Below are 19647 nucleotides of genomic sequence, written 5' to 3' on the forward strand. Positions count from 1 at the left end.
AAGTAGTGCAGGGCCGCGCCGTGGCGGGCCGGGCGATGATGTATGACAGTTTAGGGTCTCCGTTTCATCCTTTGAAGTATATGTGGGTTCAGGAAGGGGTTATAAACTACCCATTGCAGAATGGGCATCAAAAATATCAATACTGTAGAACCATTATCTAAATGATAGATCTTGATAGTAGTATATTTCCAAAGCGAGTGCCCTAGCAGGGCGTACAATTATTTCCGTATAAAAAGTGACCGTAGGTAACGAGTGCTATAAAATTAAAAAAAACCACTCACATACATCATCTCTGATGCAGACCGATAGCATACGGACCCAATGGAAATTTATCCCCAAGAGAGGTTGAGTACTGGACGCAAATGGGCCGCGTCATAAAAGAGTGAAATACGAACTAGAACCACACTAGAGTAACAAGTAAAGTATATTGTGTACGAGTTTTGTAGCTATAGTGGATAAAGGCGAAAGTGCGACTAAATCAGACACAAACACAGTAAATTACTCGATCAGCTATAGTAGTGATTCCGTCACTTTTTATACACACTGTCTTACATTGGCCGCTGCCGGGGGAAGCCGATTCGAGCGGAAAGTGAATGTATTTATATGATAAATAGGGACAGACACACAAGACGCAACCCCCACGGAGAGAACCTAACTTCTCACAAATACAATAATACCGTATATCAAAACAGTATAAATATCGTAAACTAAGAACGAAACCTGTCTTATGTAAACTAGTTGCAATACAGTACCCTCAGTAAGCAACCAGAGCAAGCAGCAGTAGCAGAGCACTGTGGACTGTGGACAAACGAGGTGGACACACGAACTACAGTCTGACTTGAGGATAATATCCGGGCTGCCCTGCATGGGAGGTGTAGTCGAACTTTAGTGCGCACCCACACACATATCTGAACAGTGTATTTAGAATTCCCAATTTTACGAACAACCAGCATCGAATGGATAGAAGCTCTAAGAAACTCTTATACACCCACAGCTAAATGTAATCTATCGACGACGCATCGATCGAAACAAAAACACAAACTCTATCGCGTAGCAAATAGTTCGATAGCGGCCTGTGACATACTTGAAGGCTTCCATTGTTTTTCCTAAGCAGGGCGCGATAGAGACGATCTTGAAGGGATCAGACAGCACAACGAGACAACAGAAAAGCATTCACACCAAGTCTAGTAGAAGCGTTCCGTTAGCTTTTAAATGTTTATTATCGAATGAATGTTTATTGAGTCAAGAACTTGACACCTAGACAGCAGCTTTCCATGTTCACTTTAACCGTAGTGGCCCTAAAAGCTCAAAGCTTCATTAAGATGTTACCACTACCCGCTCGTCGAGCAACTGTCGTTCCGTTATTTGTACGATTTTTACCAGAAATGTGAGTTGCATAGAAAAGACACTTTAAACATTCAGCAACCATCTGAGGTAAACTAAACTTGCAACAACAAAACATACCACAACATAGAATGTAACAGTGAATGAATACAGATTCAAGTTTAATCAAGTAACAAAACAACCGAATCATACATATGCGTGGGTTTCAGCTTTAACTAAATCATAGAGCAGAGTACTACAAAAGCACAAACGTCGTCAAGCACCGGATGGCGATAGGAATGTTTTCTCGTCTCGTCTGCCGAAATATGGAAATATATGTGCCTAGGGCCAAACCAAATAGCTATTAAACGTTCGAGCACCGCTCACACCGCTTGGAACGGAACACCAGAAAACCACCACAACGCAATGAATTGTCGCTTTTGGGATTGTCTGCTCGAAAGCAGCACACACGAAATGTTTTACTTCCGCAGTCGATCGATGGAGCAGCCTGGTGTTTTGTAGCCATTCCCAGACCCGCGACCCGTTCCGATGGAGGATTGATTTTTACAACACACTATTGATTTGTTTCACACAAATGTAAACGAGCATGATACTATGTGTTAGCAGCAGGATGATATTAGCTAATATGCGAGCGATTCACTTACATAGCATATAGCGTAGCCGCCACTAAATATCACTAAACAAAACCCTAACTATTCAAACGAATCAAATAGCGAGAAAAGGATATGATAGATTTTATGTATTTCTTCATATACAGAGAGACAAGGCATATCTTTTTACCGAACCGAGCGACATGTGCAATGCGCCACGGGGCGAGTAACCTCCTTTCACAAAGTATGACAAACCGTTCTAGCGTAAGACCAGTAGTTCGTGTAGGGCAGGCAGCATCAACGAAAGTGTGACCCAGCCCATCTCACCGGTACGCCAGCAGCATAAATACTCAAGCATACATCAACATTTTGCATGTGTCGAGTGGATCCGATGAATAAAGATAAAAGTATTGCTGGAAACTTATCGTACAAAGCTAGAACCATGCGATCCATGCGACGTTTTTAGTGCCCATCTGCGCAACAATCAGGAATTATTGTGTCTCCTTACGATTGTACAATTAGGGCCAAAGTCATCGAACCGCTCGTATCCAGCGTGTAATAACCGAACGGGAGAAGTGAAGATGCCGCTACGTACCTTGTAAACTATGTAACTTACAGCACGGCTGAGAATAAGCACATGATTCGAGTGTCAGCAACGAATAGAACTACGCTGTCCGCAGTGGCAGAGACCTACACACCACAGAAATAAACCGAAACAAACACATTGCTTTCTAGAGCGCTCACAAGCCCACAAACCACATTGAACAGTAAAGCATAAGTAAGTGACTCAAAAAACCGGAGATCGCACAACCCTCAAATATATCATCCTTTTCACCTTAGGCCATGTTGTGCTTTGGACGTAATGTAGAAACCATAACAGACAAGCACCGCAGAAAACAGAATTTAATTCAATGAATTAAACAAAACGTTGTGTTCTACCGCTTCTTGTGTAACTGTAACGCGCGGCTGCTAATTGTGCTAGCAAAAGAAACAATGCTTTGCCATTTTTACGTGCAAGAATAGATTATTTTAAAAACAGTTAAACAAACACGCAAAAAATATCTTGCACGAGCGACTTGAGAGGTTTACCGAAACCGGTGTCACCGAAACTGGGAACGTTTGTGCTCAGTGTATGCGAAAGGGGCAATGCAGAATCGCCCGAAACTAAATTCAGTGTTCAAATGTAATCACCCGAAACACAGTGAGCTAAACAAAGTTAAATCAAAACCAAACCTATTAACCCCTTAGGGCGTTTGCCGGTGAACAAATTAAAGTTTCCTCTCCACGTGACCACGTGACTAATATGTAGTGCATAGAGAGCCTAGCATCCAGATACAGACACGGCTCTGGACCGTCACTTAGTCTATGAGGCATTTACTTACAAACGTTGGGACACTTTAACGGATACGCTCCTATCATTGTATTTTTTGTAGGACGAATGGTATTGGATACAGTTTGAAAGTAAAATTGAGTATTTTAGTCCCGCACACACCAGTCGGGTGTTCCAATCGTGTTCCTTTTCAACTTATTCTTCCTCAATCCGGCAGTTGGTTTTTCTGTAGAACGTTGCTTCAGCTTGTCTTATAATAGTACCGAGTCAATTGTGGAACGGAAAGTCACGACCACTTTCGTGTTTGGTGTGGCGCAAAAGGGGCAACGTTTCGGGACACCCGCTCACCCTGTTAAGATGGTTCTCGTTTTTTGAGAACCTTTGTGTCACGATGCGTCCCCACTGTGGGACCTTTCTTTCGTATCTTATGTCCGATCCATGATGCACGGTTTTCAACCTGAGTATTAGCGAGAGGGATTATCAATTATTATATCATTGCCGTATGAATCAGAATACGATTAAACAAACAACCCTAAGGTTCAGTACATAAAATCACTCAAAAGACAACAAATAAATCGCTTTTAACCTGAATCTGTAAGCAGTGATCACCATAAAAAAACGCATCGGAAGTATGCATTAGGAGTTGTATGCTAAGATACCATGTGCTGACATTTTTAAGGCATCAGAAATGGATTAAGTAGGAAGTTTATACAGATGTTAGATTGAAAAGGGAAGACTTCTTCCCTAGCGTCATAGGGAAGTCGATTTTTGGTGTTGACGTTGCTCAACGCATTGCTAGAGCATTGGTTTTTCGTGTAGCCAGGATAGTTCGCCATAGACGAAGGAAATCGCCGTTACTACGGATGGATAGAGTGGACAAACCCCCCAAAGGAGAGCTAGCTCAAGAATGCTACTTGTGTACACCTACTAAACACACATTAGTGAAACGATGTATGTAACGTTGAAAGCCATCTTAACAAACCAACTAACATCACATGTGCAATGACAATAGTGAAAAAAACAATTGAAGAAATACTTATGGAAATAAAATTGTAGAACGCTTTTTATGTAAGAAAATAACGTGCGCACACTGGGACTTACCTTATGCATCCGAAATGGAGGGAAATAAAAATCACAGAGATAAGCATGACTACTAATGCACTACAGCTAAGCACTACAAACCGTTTGCACAGCACGCCTGTTGGTTTCGGTATCAAAAAAAAATTTCACACTTCAGATGTAACCTTTCGCGGCCTATTTATTCTACACCAATCAGCATCAAAGGTAACAACACTCTTTCCCGATCCTGTGTTCCGCGGTCCATTATTTATCTGAAATCGTTTCCAGGCCCTGTGGAAAATGGGACACATTTTGTAGTGCTCGGCAATCGACAGGAGGGAAAAACTTACGTTGCACTGGTACGGGTTACCGGTTAGTCGCATGTCTCGGGTGTACATGAGGCGTTCCCACCTTTCATCGGTATTGCGCCGGTAAGCCTGAAAGCGATCCCGAGACAATAATTACCACTTCATTCGCCAAACAACTGTGGGACCCTCGTTTGTTATGTAAAGCCCAACAGCAAACAGCACAAAAACACGAACGAGTATTTTCGGTACATCATACTTACATTTCCCAGCGTTAGCTTGTGCAGGCCGTAAAGTGCGAATCCCGGCAAGGCAAGAACGGTCGTGATAATGCCGAACGATGGCAAAATTTCGAACCACATTCTGTTTTGGTTGCACAGACGAAAATTACGGCCACTGTTTTGCTTTCAGCACGATCGAAATGATTTTGACAGTCCACTTCGCAAATGACATTACCAACGCACAGGGTGCTTCGGTGCTCGACTGCTCGAATTGAAAACCAGACTCGAATAACCGTAACTCAGCCATTCGAAAACAGAACTTCAAACAAAAACAGTTAATTCTATTTTCTCTTTATTGTTACTTTTTATCGACTCTATATTTTCTGTTTCTATTATTATTTCTCACTTATGTTTCTTCGCCCACTGTAAACAACACTCCCCTTGCAGCGGACAGCAAACCGGAGGTTCCCTTTTCTCGTTTGTCTCATCGATCGAATGCTGGGAATGCTTACAGTACGGTCTGTGGATGTCTTACGATTATTTGTGCCTTGGTTTCGTTTTCCTTCGTCACTCGCACCGCACTGGCCGGTGCGGTGTGTGTATATTTCTGTATATAATAATATAATCATAATATTTGCTCTTGTCTTGTTGTTGCGTTTTCATTACCTTATTTAATTGTATATATATATTTCTAACGGCTTCCGGTCTATTTCCCATCCTATTTTTAACAATGCTCTCTGGTGTTGCGAGCTGTTGGCAAAGGATCTCACTAACTTTGACTATGACTACATCCAACTTAATGGTGATAAGCTACATTTTCTTGCCGCCTTTTTCGGGTGACTTTTACAACCAAGTGGATCGAACCCCGGTCCTATCGATCGTCCAGCGGGGTTTTCACGAAAATGCACTCACGCTAGTCGCTGTCAGAGTGTACAATGCAATTCATCAACAATTCCATTAGTTTGGTTTGCCTTTGGTTAGGTTGCGGTTTGGTTGGGTTTGCGACGAATGCGCAACACGATGAAAATGGCACAACTTTAACACACCGATACACACGCGCAATACGTTTTATCTATGGCTAATTATGGCTCGTGACTAAAACAATCGTTCTATGAACAGCCCCGACAAATTCCTCTCGGAACGGAAACATAACACCCTTGCACGACAATCGTGTCGCCAGCAAGCCCGCCAGTGCACGAACTAGCTACATTCGTCTATTAAAACTCCCTCAGAACTCCCTACCGCATCCGTCGGGTTGCTGGTTACTGTGTACATCGCCGCTTCTTCTTTGGCCGGCACGACACTTTAACGTTTCACACCGAACAGGTTCGGTATGGATTTGATTTTTTTCTTCGACCCGTTCAGATAATCCTTGTACATGTCGGACCGCAGGTATCGTGAGTAGGAGTCACTCTTCATCAGATGATACACATGGGCGGCGGCCACATCGAAACACCAGCGATTGGGTGGTGCCGCGCTGCTGACCGCTTCCCGTGCCAATTCCATCGACTTGGAATCTACGTTCACCGGGCAGGCTGCGTCCGGTGCAAGAAACTCCAGATAGATTGCGTGAGCCGCTTCTTTCACCTTCGACTGCGGCTGGGCTTTCATGCTCTGCACCGACTCCCAGAACCTAACGGAGAAATGCATCTTGAATCTCTAATCAAGGCTCAGCATCTGCTGGTCAAAACTTACTTTAAGTTTTCACCACTAAACTCCTTGTCCAAGAACTTGGAAAACTGCTCCCGGCCGACGGGATCGTTCAGAAGCTCCCGTAAGCTGAATCCCCACCGCTTTACACGCTTCAGCGATACGTCCTTGCTGCGAATGGAAAAGCATTTCGAAGGTAAGCAACTCGAAAGCAAACTAAATCAAAGTCTACGCGAAACTCACGCAGTGCGGTCAGCGTCCCATATTTCGGTGTTATCAGTAATCCAGGGGTTCGGTTGATCGGGCGGCGTTAAAAAGCTGTCGTACTCGTTGTACTGTTCAAAGTAGGAAATGTAGCTGCAATGATTGAAAAACGGTTGCGTTAGGCACACATCGGTGGTGCAAACGAGGGCGGCACACTTACGATTCGGCCACTTTGGAGATTTTAATCGTACGTCGCTCGAGCTTCAACTTGAGCAGTTTGATCTGGCGTGTAAGCTGCTCAATCGGGTTGCTGTTGCCGGCGGTACCGGAAGACCCGGAGCCCAGCGTGGACGCTCCCCGTCGGTACGCCTTTTTGATGTCCACCTCGGTCGTGTTGACGCAACCCGGCACCGGGCGGTGAACGTCCCAGAAGGCGCGCTCCTGCGAGTCAAGCACTTTGCGTTCGAGCTTGTCGCGCTTCTTGTCCACCTTGCTCTGCGCTTCGGCCTGCATAAAGATAAACTCCCACTTGCGCGAGAACATCTTTTGCAATTTGGCCAAATTTTCCGCCTCGTAGTCGGCCAGCTCGAGCCGCGTCTTGTTCTGCATCGTGCGCTTACACAGATAGACGGCGTAGTCCGTGTTTTCGGGCTCCCAGCAGTTCGAGGGCCAGAAGTACGGCGTCTGGAAACGGTAGAAGGTGCCATCGTTGCGCACCGTCAGCTGGTGATCGTCGATGGGGAAGAGGTACCCGTGCGAGGCCAAAAGGTGTGCCAAATGGAGTGCCTCGTTCACGTCCTCTATGCTGAGATTTTTCATTATCCACGATATCAGATCGGCACCGGTGAATACGGACGGTACTTTGCTCATGAACGCCTTTATCGTGCGCACCGAGACGCCCCCTTCTTCGCCCTGCATCCGCTCGACAATTGCTTCCATCTGCGGCGGGAGACAAACAGCATAATGACAAGAACGTGCCCCGGACCGGTGCGGCCGGGCTGATGCTATCGGCGCAGGACTTACCTTTTTATAGACTAAAATATTTGGTGCATCCTGGTTCAGGGCCGTATGCGTGAAGTGAGCATGCGAGGGCTGTCCGGCGGCCTTGCTCGTTCCACTCGTCCCCGCGGCACTCCCGGCTGCCGTGCCTCCACCGCCGCTCCCACTGCTGGCAGCAACGATGTTGTTCTCCTTACCGGTACTTGCACTCTTACCGGCACCATCGGTCACTATCTGCGGGACGGGTACTTCCACCCCGACCGTCGCCGCTTTGCTGATCTGTTCCGCCCCTGCTTTAGTGGACTCTGCCCCGGGGGTTTGCTCCTTCTCGCGGCGCTCCCGGTCCGTGTCCTTTTCGCTCGCGCTGGCATTCATCTTTTTCGGTGCACTTATCACTGTCACTGCTTTGTCTTTATCAATTTCCGTGGTCATCGTTACCATCATCCACAACCCCGGAGAGGCTACGGTGCAACAGCCTCCTGCAGAACCGGAAGTGCTTAATCAAATAATGCCGCTTTTTTCGAATCTCTGTAAATAGCGGCAAACGGTGAAACGAGGAAGCAGACGGCGAAAGACGGACCGACAGAGAGAGAGAGACAGGTCCAGTTCAGGGTTATCTCGGGCTGGGAAATCGAAAACGCACTCTGTACTGTCGGATTGTGGACGCGATCCCGGAGCATGCAAACGGTACGCTCTCGCACGCAGCTGTTAATGCAATCAAAATGAGGAAAGTCATCAACCGAAGGGTTGCGCCGGTTCATGCGCTGGGGGCGATCCAATCGCTTCGTAACTGTCGATAAGATTGTTCCGAAATCGCGGTGGCCGTTAATAGTTGTAACCCAAATCACTACAGTACTTTGCATTAAACCGTCAAGTTATCTTATCAGTGCTTCAAGTTTGCTCGACTGTTTCGGGGAAGATTCCCATAAAAGCATCAATCACAAACGACATTCCGCCGCTGATTAAGCGGAATGGAGAAACAGATCTGCACTCCGGCGGTCAGTAGTTCAGAAAATGAATCGAGCGCGCTGCGCTTCTGCCATTTAACGGTGGTGCTCTAATGATCTTGCCATGCCGACGCTCTCCGTCATCTGCTCCGGACATCTGCCGCCGGGTTTGACAAACAAACGATTCACTTTCCAGCGCCTGCAATCAATCATTCTGCCGTCGAGCCGCCAAACAGACGACGGCGCACAACACAAATCATTGTGTCGCTCATCTCTCCGTGTGCCACGGCCATTACCGGAACCACGCCACGGAAGGAGAAACCAAACAAAAACCGAAAACCCGACTTCGGATCTCGCGAGTCCATCAATTTTACAGAACCCGCTAAAATTGGATTTTATTTTGTCCAAAAAACGCATTCCTTCCTGGCCAGACTAGTTCATCGACAGAAAGGAGCCAAGCTGAGTCTATTGCTTCGTGTGTCCTTCGGTCGGCCCCATAACCCATCCGTGAACACGCGACAGCAAACGACACCGTTTGTGCCATTTTCAAACGATCTCCGGCTCTGTTTATCTATCGTTCTCACGCCCGGAATCGTGATCGTGAAGAGAGCAGGTAAACGCAGGAAGAGAGGCACACAAGAAAACCCCGGGGAAACTCCTCAAACGCGCGCTCTCGCGGGTTACATCGGGGGCGAGCACACATTTTCCTTTTTTTCCGCAACCCAACCGGCAACAAAATCGTAACTTTCTTCTTCGAGACACATTCACCATTTTGCTTGTCTCTCTCTCACTATCCCCGTGAAATGATATATTAACCCAGCCAAGTCAATTCCGGTGATATTTTTTGGGTCTTCCACAATCTGGGTTCCACAAACTCAAAAACACTCCTCGCACTAGAACCACTTCAGTTTGAACAAATTTGATGCTTGAAGCAATATTTAGACAAAATCTTGGTTCCTCTCGAAACCAGCTCAGCAACAGAGCGTTCGCCTTCCCACAAAAAGGACGGAATCAACAGCGACAACTAATCTGTCGGATTCTTGATGAAATCTCTCCACCATCGTCCTTCGGAACGTCGCACCCAGCACATTGGCACATTGGGGCCGCCTTTCACCAGTCGGTGGAAAAATGAAAACCTCAAGAGGCGATGTTTGTTGTTGAGCTTTGCTGCCATTGAGAAGGATTTTCTTCGCACTACGCGACAGCACCTGACCGCCTTTGCCCTCTGCCATCCAATCCGTGCTCTTCCGTTCTCGCGCAGCAGAAGGTCACCCCAAAAGATCTCGCGGTTCTCGCCGCCCTCGCCAGTTTATGACGGGAAAACCCATCATCTCCACACGGCTGGTCTCGGGCGGCGGTTTCCGTCGTCGACGACGGTTTATGAGGCGGTAAATTTTCCACAGCATCATCGTGCGAGACCGTGCGCTCCGTTACCACTTTGCGGCTTGGAAAACACGATCGTTGGAAGTAAATTGGATCGCAAGGAGCGCGTGTATATCGCGACGAGAGCGAAGGAAACGCGCACCGTGAATGCGGTGCGCGGAGGGTCCCCTGGTCCGGAAATCCGGAACGCCTTTTCGATCTCGATTGGTTTGCATGTGGCCGTCGCGATGCATCGCTCGAACCATAGCAACCCAGCCCTCCAACAACACACGCTCGCACGCACTCCAAAGGGAGGGTTCTCGGTATGCGTGTGTGCACATTACACACAAAAGCGTGACGTTTCCGCCAACGGTCGGTTGCACGGCCATATAGCACGGGTCCGGAGTAGGCTACGGAAAATTGGTGCTCGAGAGACGTGGAAACTCCAGCGTCATAAAAACGGAACACTTAGTAAGAGGGACAGGGAAACTGTTTGTGAGAGAAAAACACTGCTTTACGAGGAAACTATTCAAGGAAAACGAAGGACACGGACACCAGGAACTTTGCAGGGCTAGGAACTTTGCTTTCTCCCTCACACTCAAGCGCGGGGCACATTAAAGCATCTTTGATTCGATGCAGCACAGAGATTTCCTATCACAAAACACACGCACGCACCAGCAACGGCACATGGCCAGATGGGCGGTTGCCCGACAGAAACGGGCCGCAACGGGCACCACCATTTCACGGTGTGGCCCTTTTTTCGGTGTCCCGCGATTCCGTGTTTGATTAGCACGCACGTTCACATTTCACCTTCAAACAAACGCGAAAAGATTCAAGCTACGAGTTTAACTCTTTCATATCCGGATGTTCGACAAGCATTTTTGTTTGAAATAGGAAAATACTCTGACTCTGCGTTTCCGGGCTCTGTTTTTTGCCTTCCCGGTCTCTTTTCTCTCTGTATTTCTCTATTCTCTCTCGTTTCTCTGCGCTCTCTCTGGGTTTTTCGGTTGGTTCGCAACGTTTTTGCGTTCCCGGGATCTGTTTGTTACTTACGAAGCGCACAACAACAACAACAACAACATCAACAACAATTTTCAAGCCCGGTCCAGACGGTACGATGTATCTGAGCAACGATTATCGTAGCTCACCAACAAATGTTGAAGTGAGGACCTCACCTCTCACCGTGCGATGATGAGCTTGCTCACCTCACACGCAGGATCGCAGGATGTTTGTATATGCCGTGGTGAAGATTGGAGTGGTAGAAAGAACCGTAAAGTTCTTTCTACCCCTCCAAGTTTATTATCAGGTTACTGTATTGTTCATGCACTAACATAGCACAGTATGGCTTATCACAACAATTTACATGGAAGGAACATTTACCAGTTAACCTTGAGAACCTTAGAAACCTTAGAAATGAAAAATTCTATTTTATGCAAAGTGTGTGCCATCACTAGATATTCATTTCTCCTATCTCTCTGCTAAATCATAGATTCCCAGATGAAAGAATTCTTCGACTTTTTAAGTAACCTAATTAGACATCCAATTTCGACTTCGTCGTAAAAAACGAAGTCCTCAGCCAAAACGTGTCCCAGAGATGAAAGAGAATGATATTCGGAAAGTGCCAAGACTGGTGAATACAGCGGGGGATAGCAGCTCCCATCCAAGGGATTTGATAGTATCCTGAAACAGTTTTGCATGTGGGGGCATGGAGACGCCAAGTATTTTTGGCCATTATGCCCCACCAGGCGCCTCCATCCGGAATACTAGAAATTGTATTTTGGTCGTTTTTGGATCTGTGTTTTTTGCATGATTCCAATTGATCGTTTGTTGTTAGTAGCGATCAGAATTAACGTTTTCATCAAGTTTTAGGAACTTGTGAAGCATCACACCTTTCTGTCCCATCAGAAAGTGCGTTTTATTGAGTCCTTCGACGCTTTTGTTTGTGTAAGTCAAAATCGCCATTTTGAAATTTTATAAACCACTTAAAGCGCTGCGATCTTCTAAAACCAAGTCTCGGCAAGCATATGGTGTGATTCCAAAGCAGTTTTCTTCACGAGATATCAGAAAAATAGACATCCCCGCAAAACGTCATTTTCTGGCACAAAAGTTGATATGGTCTAACCCTTTAAAAAATGGGTAGCAAACCAAAATAATGCAAACCCAATCGACAGGTATAGCCATCTTTTTTAAAATCCCGATTCTCAAGGTACATACATTACAATAAATTTATAAAATCTGTTAGATGTTAACAAGTTGACCAATTGATACAGTTTTCAGCCAAACATCGCAAACAATAAGCATACATCGCAAATGCTTGCTGCCCTCCAGAGACTCCGTAACGGGTCGGAGACATTTTAAATTTCTCGCACAGTTTCCGCTGTTTCAACGGTTTCCCTTGGAGCCGCAGCCTCAGGAGTCGGAGGAGTAACCTCGGGTGTTGGAGGACGTGCGGCTTCCGGTTCAGTCGTAATATTCTCAGGTTCCCGGCGAAGCTCAGGGCTAGGAGGTCGGACCATTTCGATAGGTTCGTCTGGAATTTTGCCCATTTTGGTCCTAGGATGATGAACTCGACACGGCTTTATCGGTCGCATAAGGCGTAAGTGGGCGGGCGTTTCCTCGTTCGTGTACAATTGGTCACTGAAGTAAATACATTTGATGCGCACGTTGGCATGGATCTGGAGGCGGACCGCTTCGACATAGTTCGTTCCGTATAGGCGTCGAGTAAAGTCCGCCAGATTGAGCCGAACATCGTGCCAGTTGGGTTCCAGTGACAGGGGCATCGTAACGCCAAAGCAATGCAACCGGGTTTCGCTTTGATAGTTCGAGAAACGGAGCCTACGAAGCGATTGGCGGTCGTCAAGTATCTGGCGCGAAAAGGAAGTAACCATAAATATGAGCCTCCGCCTCTCACAAATCCTTTGCATGCTCACCGTAATTTCAAAGGAGAAAAACTTTTTTAAATTTTTCAACAACATTACCAAAAACGGAAGTTTGATACTGAGTGACGGGCACGGGGCGCACGGCGCTACCATGTAGGTAGTGGCCACATTGACGCCGATCAGCTCGAAGACCAGCGAGTTGAGGTCTTCGTCGGTCAAACGCCTGGTGTGTCCATTTTTCGTATGCACGTCCCAGATGGCCAGCGGTTTACTTCCGGCACTGCTGTACACCGTGACAAATCTATGCTGAAAGCTATGCCGAAACATGGCCCGGTGTTGGGGAAAGTCGCTTCAAAAAATATTCCTCCTAAAGCGACAACGTCTTCTCAACTTGAGTTTCGAGGTAGCAATGTGTGCTGTGATGCAACACAGTATTCTATCATGTGTGCGTTTTCATTGTAGGATGTCGCAGCGAGATCGATTTAGCCACTGAATAATACAGTTATTAACGGTAGCACTGCACACTCCGATGGCATTAAAATCGAAAGGATGCAAACGAAAAGGAAATTGCAGTTCACCAACAACCCACACCACCCTCCAAACGATACTTTGCAAAAATTTCACTACGCCATTTCCTCGATCTGACCTACATTAACCAAACAAACTGGAAGACTATCGCTATTTCAGAAACAATTTCCATGGCAACGGTGCGCGCCAACTTTTGGTCGCATTTAGGCCATTCTTCCTATGGGCTTTAGTGCAATTGTAGTTTGTCCGGGAGCAGCAACATCTGTTCGGTTAACTTTGATAAATTTGTCTGTTTGGTGCTGTGCAGTTAAAGACCAACCATGGATCGCAACATACAACAGCAGCGCAAAAAACGTCGAGACTCGAAACGCAAGTCTGGTTCGAAGAGACAAAAACCTGGCTCGAGATCGGACGAGTCACTCCATCCCAGCTGCACTAACGTGCAACCACCGTAGTAAGTGTCGACCCGACGTACCGTAGTAACGGGCCACCGAGTAAATCACTTGCCCTTTTCCAGTTCCACCGTCTGTCGCCAACGATACCATGCCAGTTTGGTCGAGTACGAAAAACAGTTTAACCAGGAGCTGAAGATGCTGGAACTTATGCAAAACTCGGCCTACGATTCAATGCGCTTTCACAGGTTGGTAGTTTGTGATGCTCCCACGATTGGGAAACTCATTCAATGTTCGCTTACCTTCTGTTTGTTGGCAGACACTTCGCTATCACCACGCTGTGGCCACCGCTCCACACTCGCAAGGAGATCGAGTTTGTTTTGGGGAAATTCTTTCGTCACTCCGAGCGACAGACCCGCCGTCTGCATGACATCATGAAGGCTCCGGTGTACTGACCTGTTATGGCTGCTGCCAGTTCTGTTAGCACCTGCAAATAGTTTAACTAAAAATGATAAACAATAAACGGTAGTTGTTCCAACAATAGTGTGATATTGGGGAATCAATTTTTTTGAACGAAAACTCTTGACACACGCCTCTGAGATATTTACGTTGTATTTCTACTCCACCCTTGGCAATATCAGCCATACGTAGCTCTGTTTGGCTCTGTTCCTCGATCGGTAAGTGCTTGCAACTGTTACATGTTGTGGAAGTGGTCTATTGCAACTATCTGCACGTTACGTGCAACTGCACATTAATTGTGAACTTTAAGTTGAAAGTTATTGGTGCTGATATACCGTTGAGAAAATGAGAATATATGCTGTTTTATTTAATAACACTTGGTACTCACATTTGGCATTCGGATAAATATCAATCTTGTTCGGTTTCGAAAGTTCACATAATTTGAGAACATCTTCAATCATAAGGTGGGTATGTTGTGTTTTAGATCTATTGTTCTAGTATTACGTTTTTACCTAGCGGTGGCAATCCTTATAGGTGTACTTAAACGTCGACGTTGCCTATTGTGAGACACTTTGGTAAAACTTTTGTTTACTACTAAATACTTGTTGCCCCCGTTTTCGAATGTCCCCCGAATAAGAAAGTTAGAGAGAGTGAAAAATACGTACATTTCCGAGAGAGAAAATGTTAGTGAGCAAATGGATTCCATAGTTTCATTGGTGGGTTCTAGTTGAGAGTATTAGTTTCAAACATTCGAGAATATCACTATTTTGGTTTTTTAGTCTATTTCTGTTCTACGCAGTAGTAGAAGGATTCGAAAGCTTGTCTGTCATGTTTGTCATTGGAGTTGTAACATTCCGCTTTGGCGCAGTCGCCCCATCCTATCGTTATTCAGACTTGACGTTGTTCTGCCTAGACATGGACATGAACGACTATAACACCGCAATTCATGATTTTAACATGTATAGAGTATCCAATAGAATATCCGATAGAATATTCAACAATATCCAACGATGCGTACAATATTTTCTTCACTAGTATCTGTGTCCCTGAAGAAGACCAATAGTATCGATAGTTAATAGAACAAATCACCTCGAATGGGTCGATTGTTACAATGCATATTTTTTTATGGTTCGTTGCGTGTTTCTACTTGCCATATTTTAGTTTTTGTTGTAAATGGAAAATCGATAGAAGATTGAAAAGCGGCATTTAGTATTTCGAGTAATCGACAGTGATCTGGCGTTGATAATCGCCAGTGGCTATTCTATAGAAGCGTTGCGCCAAACATTTCTACTTCCAATCCCTTTTCCCAAACTAATGATTATCTACTAAACTAAACTTACGCTACAAAGGTACAGACAAATAGCTCTCTATTCTGCCAGGAACATGGAACTAAACCACAGAACGAAACTGCACATAACCACAACCCAAAATTTTCAATAACGTATACTAAATGACATCTCGCTTTTTTCGACGTTTTACGTATCACAAAAGTGCGGAAGATGCATCCTCCGACGTACGCTAACACAGGTTGGAGACTGGACAGTGTAAGTTGAACACAAAGATTTGTAGTGAAACGATCTTCGGCTTTTGAGTATTTTGCAAACCTAACCATAGTTTTCGAAACGAATGAAAACTTGAGCAAAATTTGTACGTATGATCAAAGATCGGTTAGTTTCGAGATCCAGCTCAGCACCGCTCGTTACAGATAGCTTCTATGACACACTCGTCCATCGTTTCTACCATGATCGCCAAAATCGTTCTAATGTAAAGTTGGATGTTGCGACAAAAAGATTGTAATAAACAGAAAAGGAACCCTATCGTACAGATAGAACAAAACGTTGTACCTAACGAGAAGCGAAATAAATGACCGTTTAGTTGAACTTGAACTTGAAAAGAAACAAGTCAAGAAGAAGTCGCTTCAATATAACAAAACAAAACCGTCCCCTTTAAGACACAGGGCTAACCGTTCAACCACCCTCCATCAAGCTGTCGGCCATATCGACGGTCACTGGCGGCACTGGGAACAGGTGAGTCATGATGGCGAAATAGTGTACACACGCAGCGGTCACCACGAACAAGTGCCAAATGGCATGGGCGAACGGGAAAAGGCCGTCAGATTTGAAAAACACTATTCCGACGATGTAGAGAATACCTCCGAGTTTCAGCTCGGCCATTCCGGTGAACTCGTGACCCCAAAGCACGATTAGCAGCGACGGACCGACACCGATCACAACGTAAAAGAACGTTTCCAGGCACTTGTACCGTTCGTGGTACATCTACGGGGCAAGATTGAAAAGATATTGGGGTCAACGTGACGAATCCCGGCCGACATTCGGCGACCTACCTGCTGATAGATGATACCGAGCGCGGCCATCAACCAAATGAGCCACTTCACGACGGAAACGATCTGCGGGTGGCTGGTGTGGCCCAGGCTGAGCCATGGGTAGTAGGACCCGGCAATGAATATGTAGATCATGGCACGATCGCACCGATGGAGAACAGCCTTTAGGGGGCGATTGTGATGGCAATAGCACACACAATGAAAGCAGGTGGACACGAGGAAAAGCATCGACAGGGCGAATCCATAGATGACGGCCGCGAGTGTTTGGGCGGCCGAATAGCTACGGAAGTACAGATGGAATCCAGCATAGATCGAAGGCAGCACCCATAGGCCGTGTGTTAGCACGTTCGCAATGTGTTCAACCTTGGTACAGATACAAAAACCATAGTTAGCATGTTTTCTGGCGGCTTTCAGGTTTTTTAATGTCTCACCTTCGTCGGAATGTATGCACAACCGGGGGCGGCACGAGGGTTTTTCAGCTTGACTGCCTTTAGCTGTTCCCAGGGAAGCGTTCGCAGATCGTGTCGCAGTTTTAGCCAAAATTCTAGCACTCCAAAAATGTCCGCCTTCGTCGTCGGTCCGTTGCCAGAACCCGTCATTATCGATCCATTCTCGTCAATCATTGAGCCCATTTGGCCGCTACCCGTGCTAACGGTGCCATCGTAACCGCAAAGTTTGAACTTGTCAGTCGCCCGACTGGCCGTATGCCCCGGTGAGGGCGGCTGTTGTCGGGAGGGGTTGAAACATTTGCTTGGGGAAAAGTGTTGTCCTCCAGGGGTGCCTATCCCGTTGCTGTAGTTTCCCGCACCGTTGCCGACGCCACCGGTAAACGTGCCATTGTAGATCGATGCGCCGGCACGTGAGATGAGTCCATCTTGCATCCTGTCGATTCGGCAGCAGTCGGCGGCTACGTTGCTGCGATCTATCGGCAACTAAGGGTACGATCTGCGAATCCGCTACAAAAACGTAAGCTCATTAGGCAGGCTGATTGCTGTTTTTTTATTAGAAATTTTGCAGTTAGTAATTAGAGGGGCCGAGACGAGATTTATGCTGGGTCATCCATTGCCATGGTTGGTTCACATGGTTGGTTGGTTGGTTGGTTCGAGAGCACAACCCGAAATACACCGTGCAAACGGCACTCGCCAATGTTTCACTGTCAAGGTCGATAAAATTCAAATTAAACCCGGTTTAAAAATACATTTCCATTTTAAGAGCAAGGGTGCGATCATTGTTGAGTGTTGACACCAGGGCAGTTCAACGACCGATACAATGTTTGCAGCACGTGTTCTATGGCTGTACTTTGTAGGCCGTTGCGGTACATAAAGTGTAACAATCAGGACGTCTTTAATTGGTGGCAAACTTAATGTTGCTCAACAAACCGTAACCGATTCCAAGAAAAGGAATGTATTTCAAATAGTAAATGAACGGTCGATGCACATAAACTAGATAAGGCAGACAGCGTGGACAGCGCGGCGGGGTCTGTCCGACGCGCGTATCGCAACCAAACAACCCGGCACAAGATAAGAGCTGCGATGTTTACAAACAAAATTTGACCTTTCGCTGGAGCCGTACCGATCGGAGCGTGAAGAAACATTTATTTTCTTGCCAAGTGGAAAAAGGCAGAAGACTTCATTTACGCCGCTCTGTTCTATATTTTGACCGGTCGATCGTTATTCTCTGCGCGTGTGTTTATTTGCACAGCCGTCGAACTTTCTGCCTACTCAAGGCCTCCCCTCAAGCCTCATCATGCTGAAAAAACACATTATGTGTTACAAAAACCTCGTGCTCGGCGGTAGGAAGTTCCACTTTGGTTTTTTGCTGATTAGCCACAGATGACGCACGCCATCCTCTGTAAGTGTCTAGCGCTGAAAGTCATTAACATTCAAAGTGGGAAGGTATTTAGAAGGAAAATGTTCAACCACGATTCTAGCACGTACCGAGTGGACCCAGCGATAGATATTTTCCACAAAAAGACGGACAAATATGGCAAGAATTTGCCGATGAAGCCATGTAGCAAGAACACACAGCGGCTCAACAGTTTCGCCACCACCGGTTTACGAAGCAAAAAAGAAGGTCAATCTATTTCAAGCTTGACCAGAAGGGTTGTAAGGCTGATGATGACATTCAAATCTAATTAGGCCGGTTGGTGTGCCGGCAAACTATATGCGAAACATTGGCCGAATTAAAATGCGCACAGATTGCAAACGTATAATTGAATCAGCATTTTTGCATTCTCGTTATTTTTTTGACACGAGCTCTGAACGCTGATAACAGAAAATCCGATTTCTACACGTTTCGGTGGACCACCGAATATGTAACGTGACACGCAGACGGGCGAAAAGAAAAGCGTATGTATTTAAAAATACTCTTTTCTACGCACTGATCGACGGAGAGGCCGAGTTCAAACATTCTTTTCCAACTGAAGGCGAATGATGCATGAAATCGATCCACTGATTTGTAGGAAAACGCGAATGTTACAACTGTTTACGATGCCGACCGGATTATGCCTCTCGTCTGTCACATTTATTACAACAAATCGATTTTCACAGGCGCTGGCGGAGCTGATGGGAAATCGAATCAATCAACGGCACAGGCCAGGACGGGTAATCAATTCCAAATGAGACACTAACAATCCTTCCATCGTCGTCGTCACTGGATAACATTCTTCGCGGAACCGGTCACCACTTGCTTCTTAGATAAAAATAGCCCAACGAAGGTCCGCAAATTGGATTGTGGCACGAACGGAACGGAATCCTTCAGCACAATGCGACAGGTGGCAACAGGTCAACGGCCATATCGAGCCGTGGACAGTAGAGATAACATAAACCGCGGGACTCAAGTAGGATAAAGTAAAGTCGGGTGGAATTAGGATGACCAAGTTCCGGGCCGTACTTTGACCGTTGATAGGAACCGCGGAAAGTGTTTAGCTGCGGCCCACGTTTTTCTAATTTTTTTCATGTTCATCTACAGATGTCAACAAAGCAGCCGCACTGACATTAGCCGTTTCACTCGTTCACCATCAGCCGTCTCTTTCGCC

The 19647-nt window shown here is 46.1% G+C and overlaps 5 protein-coding genes across 6 annotated transcripts; 1 reads left to right on the top strand and 4 right to left on the bottom strand.

Annotated features, from left to right (window-relative positions):
* Positions 1 to 4504: 4504 nt before the first annotated feature.
* Positions 4505 to 5052, bottom strand: LOC131216744 (uncharacterized). Its single transcript, XM_058211311.1, has 3 exons — positions 4892 to 5052; positions 4674 to 4760; positions 4505 to 4614 (listed from the first exon to the last, which is right to left on the bottom strand). The coding sequence occupies exons 1-3, from the start codon at positions 4988 to 4990 to the stop codon at positions 4588 to 4590; spliced, it is 213 nt and encodes a 70-aa protein (XP_058067294.1). The 5' UTR covers positions 4991 to 5052; the 3' UTR covers positions 4505 to 4587.
* Positions 5053 to 5225: 173 nt separating this feature from the next.
* On the bottom strand, positions 5226 to 10829 carry LOC131208883 (regulator of G-protein signaling 7). 2 transcript variants are annotated; one of them, XM_058201817.1, is made up of 6 exons: positions 10687 to 10829; positions 7727 to 8181; positions 6924 to 7642; positions 6743 to 6856; positions 6545 to 6670; positions 5226 to 6482 (listed from the first exon to the last, which is right to left on the bottom strand). In XM_058201817.1, exons 2-6 carry the CDS (start codon positions 8144 to 8146, stop codon positions 6155 to 6157), a joined length of 1707 nt encoding a protein of 568 aa, XP_058057800.1. In that variant the 5' UTR covers positions 8147 to 8181; positions 10687 to 10829; the 3' UTR covers positions 5226 to 6154. The 2 variants fall into 2 exon arrangements, with proteins under 2 accessions (XP_058057800.1, XP_058057790.1); XM_058201807.1 differs by having other exon boundaries at positions 7727 to 8230.
* A 1536-nt stretch (positions 10830 to 12365) lies between these two features.
* On the bottom strand, positions 12366 to 13217 carry LOC131215900 (cilia- and flagella-associated protein 20-like). The gene is made up of 2 exons (XM_058210296.1): positions 12942 to 13217; positions 12366 to 12875 (listed from the first exon to the last, which is right to left on the bottom strand). Exons 1-2 carry the CDS (start codon positions 13215 to 13217, stop codon positions 12366 to 12368), a joined length of 786 nt encoding a protein of 261 aa, XP_058066279.1.
* A 521-nt stretch (positions 13218 to 13738) lies between these two features.
* Positions 13739 to 14265, top strand: LOC131205270 (uncharacterized). The gene is made up of 3 exons (XM_058197302.1): positions 13739 to 13872; positions 13936 to 14058; positions 14130 to 14265. Exons 1-3 carry the CDS (start codon positions 13739 to 13741, stop codon positions 14263 to 14265), a joined length of 393 nt encoding a protein of 130 aa, XP_058053285.1.
* A 158-nt stretch (positions 14266 to 14423) lies between these two features.
* LOC131205260 (monocyte to macrophage differentiation factor) lies at positions 14424 to 17562 on the bottom strand. The gene is made up of 3 exons (XM_058197290.1): positions 17042 to 17562; positions 16614 to 16973; positions 14424 to 16545 (listed from the first exon to the last, which is right to left on the bottom strand). The coding sequence occupies exons 1-3, from the start codon at positions 17489 to 17491 to the stop codon at positions 16237 to 16239; spliced, it is 1119 nt and encodes a 372-aa protein (XP_058053273.1). The 5' UTR covers positions 17492 to 17562; the 3' UTR covers positions 14424 to 16236.
* Positions 17563 to 19647: the final 2085 nt, after the last annotated feature.

Source organism: Anopheles bellator, chromosome 1 (assembly GCF_943735745.2).
Source record: "Anopheles bellator chromosome 1, idAnoBellAS_SP24_06.2, whole genome shotgun sequence".
In the NCBI taxonomy this organism is placed as follows: domain Eukaryota; kingdom Metazoa; phylum Arthropoda; class Insecta; order Diptera; family Culicidae; genus Anopheles; species Anopheles bellator.

What these genes read in the sequence shown, in the direction of transcription:
- LOC131216744 (XM_058211311.1), bottom strand. Translation starts at nt 4,990, where the DNA reads ATGTGGTTCGAAATTTTGCCATCGTTCGGCATTATCACGACCGTTCTT. An exon ending in ACAAGCTAACGCTGGGAAAT is followed by an intron (nt 4,761 to 4,891) that starts GTAAGTATGATG and finishes GATCGCTTTCAG; the next exon opens with GCTTACCGGCGCAATACCGA. An exon ending in GTAACCCGTACCAGTGCAAC is followed by an intron (nt 4,615 to 4,673) that starts GTAAGTTTTTCC and finishes CATTTTCCACAG; the next exon opens with GGCCTGGAAACGATTTCAGA.
- LOC131208883 (XM_058201817.1), bottom strand. Translation starts at nt 8,146, where the DNA reads ATGATGGTAACGATGACCACGGAAATTGATAAAGACAAAGCAGTGACA. An exon ending in ATATTTTAGTCTATAAAAAG is followed by an intron (nt 7,643 to 7,726) that starts GTAAGTCCTGCG and finishes CTCCCGCCGCAG; the next exon opens with ATGGAAGCAATTGTCGAGCG. An exon ending in TTTAGTGGTGAAAACTTAAA is followed by an intron (nt 6,483 to 6,544) that starts GTAAGTTTTGAC and finishes TTTCTCCGTTAG; the next exon opens with GTTCTGGGAGTCGGTGCAGA.
- LOC131215900 (XM_058210296.1), bottom strand. Translation starts at nt 13,217, where the DNA reads ATGTTTCGGCATAGCTTTCAGCATAGATTTGTCACGGTGTACAGCAGT. An exon ending in TTTTCTCCTTTGAAATTACG is followed by an intron (nt 12,876 to 12,941) that starts GTGAGCATGCAA and finishes TTTTCGCGCCAG; the next exon opens with ATACTTGACGACCGCCAATC.
- LOC131205270 (XM_058197302.1), top strand. Translation starts at nt 13,739, where the DNA reads ATGGATCGCAACATACAACAGCAGCGCAAAAAACGTCGAGACTCGAAA. An exon ending in ACTAACGTGCAACCACCGTA is followed by an intron (nt 13,873 to 13,935) that starts GTAAGTGTCGAC and finishes GCCCTTTTCCAG; the next exon opens with TTCCACCGTCTGTCGCCAAC. An exon ending in GATTCAATGCGCTTTCACAG is followed by an intron (nt 14,059 to 14,129) that starts GTTGGTAGTTTG and finishes GTTTGTTGGCAG; the next exon opens with ACACTTCGCTATCACCACGC.
- LOC131205260 (XM_058197290.1), bottom strand. Translation starts at nt 17,491, where the DNA reads ATGCAAGATGGACTCATCTCACGTGCCGGCGCATCGATCTACAATGGC. An exon ending in GTGCATACATTCCGACGAAG is followed by an intron (nt 16,974 to 17,041) that starts GTGAGACATTAA and finishes ATCTGTACCAAG; the next exon opens with GTTGAACACATTGCGAACGT. An exon ending in TCGGTATCATCTATCAGCAG is followed by an intron (nt 16,546 to 16,613) that starts GTAGGTCGCCGA and finishes CTTGCCCCGTAG; the next exon opens with ATGTACCACGAACGGTACAA.